The following is a 10,622-nucleotide window of genomic DNA, read 5'->3' on the forward strand; positions in this document are numbered from 1 at the left end:
AGCCGCTCAAGCTCCCCAGAGGTGTTTACAGGCCCTGCCAGCCCCTCTCCTCTGGGCTCTTTTAGGGATGTTTGATGTCGGAGCGTGTGCTGAAGTTATACAAGGGAAATGACGGCTTTGCAGCTGAATCCCTCAACCCCTATCCTCCTCTTCTCTGCTTCCCTGATGCTCCCCAGTTGCAGAGGAGGCTGCGCTTGCCCAGGCCCCACCCCTCGCATCCTCCCTTCCTTCTGCACTACTGTCCCTGGGCCTCCTTCCCCTCTGCCCTGTGAGCAGTTTGAGCTCAGGGGCTGGGACTCCCATCATAAAGCCAATGGAAGCCATTGCCTGAGAGCCAGAGACCATGAGGTCCAACCTCTGCCTGCTTTTAAGATAAGGCAGTTGAGGGCAAGAGCAGTTAACAAGCTGTCCGCAGTCACGCAGCCAGCTGGGAGCAGAGGTGTCTCCCTGGCCTGGGGCTCCTTCTGCAATGCCCTGCACTTCCTTTGTGGCACTGATTGAGGGGGCCCAGAGAAACGTGTGTGTGCATGTGTGTGTGTACGTGAGATATGTGTTGGTGAACATGGGCATACCTGTGTGCTCCCTGTGTGTGTACCTGTGTGCATATTTCTGTGTGTACCTGTGTGCTTACCCGTGTATGTATATATATGGATGCCCCCTCCCTTTCCTGGCCTGCAGTCACAGGGGCCTCCAAGTTCATGTTGCTGGCTAGTCAGCATAGTGTCTCAGCATCAGAACCACCCCTGGCCAGCGCCTCCTCAGCATCCCCCCCCGCCATGTCTTTGCCCCTACCCTTGACACATCCCATGAACCTAGGGGGCATGAGGGGGCATGGGGCGGTGTTCACATCCAGTCATGTGCCTCTCTTAAATGAGTCCATGGCCCCTAAGACAGTCAGGAATCCCAGTTGCCCTGCTTACCAGCTGTGTGCTTCTCATCTATAAGATGGGCATAATAGCAGCACTTACTTTCTGGGGTAAAAGTGTCACTATCTCAGATTAAATGTGTTACTATCTATAAAGAGCAGTGCCTGGTACATGGTACCTGCTCTGTTTGCTATTCCTGCTATTATTTTAACTACTGCTACTCATTGAATAGCTTACCTGTACCAGAGGACAGTCCTAACAGCCTTTAGATGCCAGATCTTGGGGTAGAGACTGCTGGAATTCAGAGCTGGGAGCAGTCAGGGAGGGCTTCCTAGAAGCAGTGGGCTATGTCTGATGGGGAGGATTTGGATTGGTAGAAAGGAGGAAGAAGAACTTGGTGGAAAAGAGGCTTGGGAGGAAAGATGGCAATGAGGAATTTGGATTTTAATCATACAGCCAGCAAACAATGATATTTCCTACAGAAAGTTCAAAGGGAGGACTGGAAGAAGTGCATCTGGGCTGGGGGATTAGGGACTTCCCACTGGCCCCAGGCAGCCCTGATCAGCCTGCTGCTCCTAGGGCAGCCCTACTATGGCCTACTTGCCAGACCCTTACAACGTTGGTGTCTTTTCTCTGGGGCAGAAGCTGGCAGGGTCCAGAACCCACACCTGGGCCCAGTGGAGGAGCGGCTGGCCTTGCACATCCTTCAGCAGCAGGGCCTGGTCCCGGAGCACGTGGAGTCACGGCCCCTGTACAGCCCCCTGCAGCCAGACATTGAGCAGGTAGGATGCTTGGACCTCAGCATCCCTGAAATCTACCTAGCTCTACCCCAAGGACAGCACAGACCACCCAGAGGAACCAGTGGGAACCACAGGGTTTGGCCTGACGCTGTTTCACATGGTATGGGTTGGACTGTGAGGGGCTCTCTTGGGCCTGGGGATGAGCCCAGCCCCCTCCTTTGTCCTGTGTAGACCTACTTCTGACTTCCTCTGAAGCCTCGGCATTTCCAGGGTGGCCTCTGGGAATGCCCCACCCCTGACCATCGGTCAGTGATGTCTCAGCTGTCCAGCCTTGTGCTGGGCTGCAGTGGTGTGTTCAGGCAGGTGACTGACTCCTGGACACATGGCAGAGCAGCCACTAAGAGCAGGCTTCAGAAAGGAGGATGAGCAGAGAGACAGCAGGCCTGGAGGTGGCGTGGGTGGTGTCCAGGGAAGGCTTCCTGGAGCAGGTGAGCTCAGAGCTGGGTTTTGGAGGAGGAGGAGGAGAGGAAAGGCTGCAGGAATGAGCAGAGCTCAGGTGAACCAGGAAGACGCCTCACTGAAGGTGCAGGGCCCCCCTCTGTGCTCTGGAGCACTGCTCTGTCTTCCCCAGGGGGTTGGACCACTAGCCTCTCTGCAGCAGCACAACAGCTGTTGAAGCTTCCCCCTCTGCTTCTTTTGCTCTCTTTTCCTGTGGAGGTTGCTGAACTAGTTACTTCACTCCCTACTTCTTCTGTAGGATGAGGACAAAAATAACACTTGTCTTGTGGAGGGGGCTGAAACTGAGGGTGGGTGGGTAGAGTGGTTTCCAGCCCTCCCTGCACGTAAACCATGCTCTCTGAGCCCTCCAAGATTCAGTGTACCCCATTTCCTCCATCTAGGAAGACCCTGGGCCTCCTTTTCAACCTGGCCCAGCTCCAACGTCACCATCTCTGGGATGCTTCCCCTGACCTTTGACCCCAGGCCTGGGCCCAGGTCAGCGGCCTGTGGGACAGTGGGCTCCCCTCTGCAGTCGGCCCCTTGGGCCTCTGCATGCTCCTCCCCTGCATCGGGGTGCTGAGCCTCCCCCATAGCCAGCTCTTCTCAGTCCTGTTCCTGGAGTGTCTGGAAGGAGGCAGGTGCTCACTCGGTAAGTGCTGGTTGAAGGCAAAGGGCGATGAGAGAACAGGGTCATGTCTCCTCAGGGAAAGCTGCAGATGTGGATCGACCTGTTTCCAAAGGCCCTGGGGCGGCCTGGACCTCCCTTCAACATCACCCCACGGAGAGCCAAAAGGTAACTTGCCCAGGCTCAGGCCCCGACCTGCCCTGGGGTGGGAAATGGGACAGAGGACAGGGCATGGTCATATTCAGCTGGGGGTGCAACCGGGGGCTCACTCCATGGCCAGGCTCTGGCCACGCGGGCTGCAGGGCAGCTGTTGTCTGGGCCGGGCTCACATCTGAGTCCTTCTTGGGCAGGTGGAGCCCCAGGGCCCTCCCTACCCTTAGTAGGAAATCCTAAATCAACGTGGAATTGAATCATTTTTCTCATCCCAGGTTTTTCCTGCGTTGTATTATCTGGAACACGAAAGACGTGATCCTGGATGACCTCAGCATCACTGGGGAGAAGATGAGCGACATCTACGTGAAAGGGTAGCGAGCACATCCTCCCCACCCACCTCTCCCCGGGCCTCTGCCGCTGCCCTACAGCCTAGTGGTGGGGAGGAGACAGGGCCTGATGGGGTGGTCTCGGCCTCCGGGGAGTTGCCCTCCCACCAGATTTCTCCTTCCACTCCAATCTTTGGTTGGACTTAATGGAGTTTGAGGAGGTCCCTCCATAGTGGCTGAGAAGTTAGAATGTTTCCAAATTTATAGTCCATTTTATATATAATAGAGACTTTTGGGGAATTATTGTTGCTGTATCATTTACCAAGCTCCTTTACTTTCTTTCTTTTTTTTTTTGAGTTGTAGGTTGACAGAAAAATCATGCCTAAAAAAAAAAGTTCCCATATAACACCCTATTATTAACACCTTGCATTAAGGTGGTACATCTGTTACAATTCATGGAAAAAAACATTTTTATAATTGTACTATTAACTATAGCCCACTGTTTACAGTAGGGTTCACTGTGTCATACAGTACTGTATTTGTTGTTTTAATTTTTATCCTAATAACATAGGTACAACCTAAATCTTTGACCACATTCAAAATGTAGTTCAGTGCTGTTATACTTTGATAATGCTATGCCACCATCACCTCATTTACCTTCTCGGTTCCTCTGTTTGCCTAAGTTGAGGATCCATACTGCGGTGAGAGCCTAAATTAGAAATGTTCTTTAAAAATGTGTGTCTAGTTGGATGGTCGGCTTTGAAGAGCACAAGCAAAAGACAGATGTGCATTATCGGTCCCTGGGAGGCGAAGGCAACTTTAACTGGAGGTTTGTTTTTCCCTTCGACTACCTGCCGGCTGAGCAAGTCTGCACTGTTGCCAAGAAGGTGAGCGTGACCCCTGGCCCTGGCAGAACCAGTCCCAGGGCCTTCGAAGGGCAGTGCGGTCACGTCTGCCTGGCTGTCCCCCACCAGTGGGGCCACCACTTCCATCACTGTGTGACCACCAGCACTGCCTGCCACTGCTAGTGCCTCCACGACACCACTGCCCCATCACTCATGCCATCACTGCTTCCATTACCTCCAAAGTCCCCCCCACCTCCACCATCATTGCTGCCACCTATGTCCCCCTTACTACAGCACCCTCCCTAGCTTCCTGTGTCACTAAGTCTAGGTCTGAAGGCCCCTGCCTTCCTCCCCACCTTAGACAAGCCAAATAACCTCTGTGTGCAGCCAGAGCAGAAGGGGTCTTGGAGTCAGAGGGGAAAGATCACATGTAGGAAACTCAGCATAGCCATCAGAGGCAGTGGGGCTGACGCCAGCAGCAGAGATTCCCACAAGGCTGGCCTGGCCTGTGGACTGGGTTGTCCAGAGTGTTGGGTGCTGTTTTGCTAAGTCCCTTCTGTGGTCTTGTTTCCCAGTTTTCCATGTCTGGTGCCTGTGGCCACTGTCTGTGCTGGACAGTCACTTGGAGTGACCCTGTCCTTTCAAGCCTAAAGCCTCTTCCCTCCTGTGTCCACCCCCTGACCTCTCAGGGGTGAAGGCATCTGGGGAGACCTGGTCGGCATCAGCCAGGGGAAAGAGGTGGATTTGGGGACCTCAGTTTTTGGGTCTCGGCATTTCCTATTTTGGAGCTCATCTGGGCCATAAACTCTCTACCCCTGCTACAGGGCAGAGCGCAGAGGCTGGCCGCCTTCTGGTGACACCAGGCCCTGCCTGCTTTTGGACACCACGGTGCAGGGGGTACTGCAGACAGTGAGGGGCCTCTGTTGGAGCTTAAGATCACCTGTGTCCCACCTAAAATTAATGTCCACCTTGAGGGGCTCCCCTACTCAAAGGAGCAAATACCTCCCTGGCATTTAGGGTCTGCTGGTCTCCTTCCAGAGGTGGCTCAAGACTTCTTTCTTTCCCAAATACCTGAGTGGTCTGGGCTCTTCTGAATTCTCTTCATTATGTCTTCTCTGTGTGACAGGAGGCCATATGCACTTTGGAGAAATCACAATGTTCTGTTGAACATTCTGAAACCATCAACTAACATAAAATATGGGTTAAGCAAGGTTGAATGGATTCTTTCACCCAGGGATTGCTGCCCAGTGCATGTGGGAATGCAGAATTTAGTGACAACCCCAAGTCCTGGGCAGTCTAGAAAGCCTATACTATTAGCAGGTTTAGTCTTGTTTGCCCTTCCTCAGTGTTTGTCTGACACAAGCATGTTTCCATAATAGAGCAAACTTTGCATTTGTCAGGGAAAGCCCCAAATCAAAGAGCACCACCTCTCTCTGCTACGGACAGAGTGGGGAGCAGAGACTGGCAATGGGAAGGGCCGAGGGGTCCTGCACACCATCTCTGGGGCTCACTGAGCCCCACCGGGCTGTCCAGGCTTGTCTCTGCATCGCAGTTGGAAGAGCTGGACCGAGAACTGCACAGTGACCTCCTTTCCTTTGGCATAACAGGTGGAAATGGGGGCCAGAAGGAGTCACAGGGAGCTGAGGCTTCCATTTTTTCCCTATAAAGTAGGAGGAGAGAGAATCTCTTGGAAATGAGGTTGGAGATTTGAGTCAAATGAAAAAGTTGAAAATAGCTGTTATACTGAGTGAAAGCAAGAGTAGGGAAGGGAGGGAGAGAGAGGATGGGGGAGTGCTAACTGATGGCACAGAGCGGCCTTACCTGGCGGTTCTGAGAGTCTAGGTGGGGTTGCTGACTGAAAATTTGCAGTGGCTTTGTGCTGGCATTGATGTGGTTTCACCTCTGCGTTATGGAGAGAGCTGGGCAGACCTGTGGTGGGCGTTCTGGAGGCAGGGGGACTAAGGATGTGTGGAAGGGAAAGGTTGGCCTGAGGACCCTCAGGATCTGGGCTAAGAAGCCCATGAGGGTCTCCAGGTACAGGTCTGCAGGAGTTGAGGGGGAGGCCCCCTGGGAGGGTGGGGAGCTGGAGGGAATGAAAGTTCTGTGTGAGGCCAAGGTCAGGAGGTTAGATGTCAACCACGTTCAGGAGTGAGGAAGCTGTCTTGGCCCAAGGCAGGACCAGTGGATCCCTCCATGGGAGAGGGGCCTCTGGGAGAGCAAGGTGGAGATGGGGCCCACAGTGGGGCACCAAGTACCTGGTCTGGGCTGAAGGACTGAGTCTGGGGCAGGGTTAGTAGTGGGGGCTGCAGGGCCTGCAAAGCCTTGGGGCTCCCCAGGCCTGCTGCCGAGCCAGCCCTCTGCCATGGGGTTCAGGGCCTCTGGCAGGCTGGCTCTCTAGGGATCCCATTAACCAGACGAGACTGTCGTAAAGTACAAGGTCTCCTTTCATCCGGCTGCTCTGAGCCGCCGCTGCTTGCCCCGGCCTGGCTCCCCACCTGGAGCCCAGCACACCCACCAGGCCCTGCCTGCACGTCGGGCACCCACCCTACAAATAAACAGCTAGTAAAAGTGCCCAGGCCGGGAGCGTAATGAGCGGCTGGGACCTGGGGGAAAGGGGGGGCGTTCCCCAGGCTGGAGCCCCAGCCCAGCTGCTCCCACCAGGGGCCGTTTGAACCTCTGGCTCATTACTGAGCCCATAAACCGGGAGGGCCAGGAGGAATGGAGGATGCTGGCGGCCTGTGCCATAAAAGCCTCTCCAGAGGAGGGAGGCACCTGCAGGAGGACTGGGGCCAGGCTGGGGCCCGGAAAAGGGGGGAGGCACCAGACAGAGGGCTGGGGGGCAAGGGGCCAGCCCGGTTACCGGAACCCCTCCAACCAGCCCAGGCAGCGGGCCAGCCCACAGCTGGGCCCTTTGCAGGGTGACCCTACCTTCCAGCAGGGAATTGCAGCCTCGGGTTTGGGAGCGCAGTGGGACCTGTTTGACAGGACTCTGAGGCTGGGGTGGGCACTCAGTGGGCGTGGCCCTGGCTGAGCAGTAGGCTGTGCTGGGAGGGCATTCACCAGCTGGATAAACCTCATGCAGCTGGCAGTGCCTCCCAGTGCCACAGAGTTTGTACCTTCATGGTGTAGGGTCCCTATGGACCCCTCCTCTCCTTTTAGCTCCAGGCTCATCGCCTTTCCAATGTTTTTGATTTTTATTTTTCTGGAGCAACTCTTGGAGGTGAGGGTGGGGTGGATGATAAGGCAGGAGCTGGGCCACTGGCCTCTTGTAATAGCTCCTTATACTAGTGTATTGGGGAACAATCCTTCCGGAGACAGCTAGAGTGGGGTGAGGGTCCTCTAAGTTCTCAGCCTACTCACCCTGATCCCAAGATCACATGGGCAGAGCAGGGCTGAGGGGTTGAAATTTAAATTCTCTAAGCCTTTGTTTCATCATCTGTAAAGTGGAATGATAAACTCATGGAATGAACTCACAGATTAAAAGAGTCATCTTACGTGAAGTGAGCCCACCCTTGAACACTGCGCCACAGGGGCTACCCTTTGCAGTCTTCCTGCTGGAATCCTGCTCTGGCAAGACCCTATAGTACATCCCACTCCCCTGCCTCCTCCAGGCCACCTGCCAGGCTGGACAGGAACCCTGCCTCTTTCTAACCTTGCTTCCTCTTCTTCTGCTCCTACTCTGGGCCAGGATGCTTTCTGGAGGCTGGACAAGACTGAGAGCAAAATCCCAGCACGCGTGGTATTCCAGATCTGGGACAATGACAGGTTCTCCTTTGATGACTACCTGGGTAAGCATGTTTTGAGTCAGCCCTGTTCTGCACAGCGGGGGCTGCCTCCAGACTCCACTGTGTGGGGGCCACTCTTGGGCCCCATGGGAAGCATAGGTAGGAGGAGCAGTCCTGCTTTCGGCCCATAGGAAGCTCAGGGTACCTGGATCCCCAGTGCTGCATGAGGTATGAGACACAGCAGGGCTGGTGGAGTCATTGGAATGGCCCTCCAGGCTGTTGTATAGGAATCTGTGTCCCCTGCTAGACTGTGCACTCCTCAATTTTAATCCCAAGTTCCCAGCACCAGACCCTCTGTAGAGAAGGTGCTCTCTAAAAATTTCTGCATGATGAATGCAAACAGTGAGCAAACAGTGACTGGCTTCTGCATGGCGTGATGAGTAGTGGGTCCCTGTGGATGTGTAGTGGGTTCCCCGAGATGAGTAGTGGATTCCGTGTACAGGATGATTAGCCATGTGGGTAGATTAGAGAGCATGTGGCTACATGAGCAGAGGGAGGCTGTGTAGATGGGATGAGAGGCTGTGGCTGGAAAGGTGGGTGGTTTGGGAATTTAATCTATGGCTATGCCCATGGATGGAAGCTCAAGAGTCAACCTTGAGTTTTTCTTGAACCTGCCTTGTCCCAGGGTACCCCTAGGCTGGCAGTGATTGTTGCACCTGTGGCCAAAAAGCAACTCCCTGTTGCAGGTTCCCTGCAGCTGGATCTCAACCGCATGCCCAAGCCAGCCAAGACAGCAGAGAAGTGCTCTTTAGACCAGCTAGATGACACTTTCCACCCTGAGTGGTTTGTGTCCCTTTTTGAACAGAAAACAGTGAAGGGCTGGTGGCCCTGTGTTGCAGAAGAGGGTGAGAAGAAGATGCTGGCAGTAAGTCTACTTGCCCCAACGCCAGTGGAGGGTTGGGGGCTTCTTCCATAGAAATCACCGAGCACACACTTGTCCAATCCTTACCCCCTTGTCCTACTCTCCTGTTCTCCTTCCCTCCGTCTCTCTATTTTCCAGCATCCCTCTTGCCCTCCAGTCCCCAGACTTCCTCTCCTTTGAGGCTCACATTCTGAAGGAACCCCATTTAAATCCAGAGACGGCCTTGTCTCAGGTGGATTCTATTTAAATTTTGCTCACTTAATCTTAGCAGAGAGCTGGGTCCTGGCTTCCCCTTTGACTCAGGCTTCCTGTGATGGGCAGTGGTGCAGGACTCCTCAAGGGACCATCCTTGCACAGAAGTCTGCCCAGGGCCATGGCTGGAGGACCGGCGAGAACAGTCCTTTCTGAGTCCAGCGCAGCCTTGGAGAAGAGGTTAATAAATTCCTGTTAGTTTACTTAGAAGTAGCAGGTGGCCAGTCAACCCTTAAAGTGGCCCTTGTGATAAAATATCCATGTTATATAAGGAATTATAACAATGAATAAGAAATATTAACACCCTGAGAGAAAAAAAAAGCAAAGGATATGAATGGATAATTCACAAAAGAAGTACCAAAAGCCATTAAACATAAAAAAAGTCTATTCCCCCTAGTTATGAAATAAAGGAATATATATATATTTTAGTACTTATCTTTGCAATAATCTTTTTTGAAATATTTTTATTGACAAAACATAACAACATACAAATGTGAACGTTCTTAACATATGAACATTCCATTCTTGGTGTATAATCAGTGACACACAATATCATCACATAGTTGTATATTTATCACCATGATCATTTCGTAGAACATTTGCATCACTCCAAAAAAGAATAAAAAGAAAAAACTCATACATACCATACCCCTTACCACTCCCTCTCATTGACCACTAGGATTTCCATCTACCCAGTATATTTTAACCTTTGTTCCCCCTATTTTTTTCTGTACCCCTACCATTCCCTTTCATTGATCACTAGTATTTCAGTCTACTCAATTTATTATAACAAAAATGAAGGAATATTTTAAATGTGATAACATGTTTGCCTATTAAGTTAGAAAAAACTTTTTTTTTTTAAATAAAAAAGAATGCAGAGAGACAGGCACTCTTGTTTACTTTTGCCAGGAGCACTAATTATTATACTATTTGGGAAGCAATTTGCTAATTTGTAAGAGATTTAACAATATTTATGGCCTTTGACTCTGTCATCCTACTTCTAAAATCTTGCTGGAAGAAATAACCAGATAAAATTAAAACTTTAGGTCCTGGGAGTTTCTTGCAGAATTATTTATAATGTCAAAGGTTGGCAACAACTTCAGTGAACCCAAATAAGTAGTTCACTAAATAAATTATGGTCAGCCTTCCCATGGAATATTTTGTGGCCATTAAAAACCAAAGTTTAAAGACTATATAATTATAGTCAAATATAATGTATCCCCTAGCGAAAAAGGCAGTTATAGAGCTGTATATCCAGTATGATAGTTCATCTACTTGCAGAGCGAAAGATCTCTGATACATAAACAGATTAGCAGTGTTTGTGCCCACATGCTGGAATCATAAGTGATATTCTCCTTTCAATGTGCATTTCTGTACTTTCTAATTGTTCTACAAAGAGCACGTGTAGCTTTTACGATCAGAACAAGCCCATGTCTTTTAAAAATAATGAAGTGGCCCTTGCATCTGTTGGGGCCTGGCTTGTCTCCAGGCCACTGGGCAGAGCCTTCGTGCCCGTGACCAGACCCCCTGTGCCCGCAGGGGAAGCTGGAGCTGACGCTGGAGATCTTAGCAGAGAATGAGCACGAGGAGCGGCCTGCGGGCCAGGGCCGTGATGAGCCCAACATGAACCCCAAGCTGGAGACCCCCAGGTTAGTGCCCTGCTCCTGAGC

The 10,622-nt window shown here is 51.9% G+C and overlaps 1 protein-coding gene across 25 annotated transcripts in view; it reads left to right on the top strand.

Annotated features, from left to right (window-relative positions):
• Positions 1-10,622, top strand: part of DYSF (dysferlin) — a 227,496-nt gene that overhangs the window by 209,044 nt on the left and 7,830 nt on the right. For all 25 annotated transcript variants that reach the window (XM_077134524.1, XM_077134531.1, XM_077134534.1 and 22 more), the window contains 7 exons: positions 1,509-1,648; positions 2,809-2,897; positions 3,158-3,253; positions 3,954-4,095; positions 7,742-7,841; positions 8,525-8,703; positions 10,492-10,601. In XM_077134524.1, coding sequence (XP_076990639.1) covers positions 1,509-1,648; positions 2,809-2,897; positions 3,158-3,253; positions 3,954-4,095; positions 7,742-7,841; positions 8,525-8,703; positions 10,492-10,601 — 856 coding nt within the window. The remainder of the gene's footprint in view (positions 1-1,508; positions 1,649-2,808; positions 2,898-3,157; positions 3,254-3,953; positions 4,096-7,741; positions 7,842-8,524; positions 8,704-10,491; positions 10,602-10,622) is intronic.

The sequence above is a fragment of the Tamandua tetradactyla genome, chromosome 17 (genome assembly GCF_023851605.1).
Source record: "Tamandua tetradactyla isolate mTamTet1 chromosome 17, mTamTet1.pri, whole genome shotgun sequence".
Classification (NCBI taxonomy): domain Eukaryota; kingdom Metazoa; phylum Chordata; class Mammalia; order Pilosa; family Myrmecophagidae; genus Tamandua; species Tamandua tetradactyla.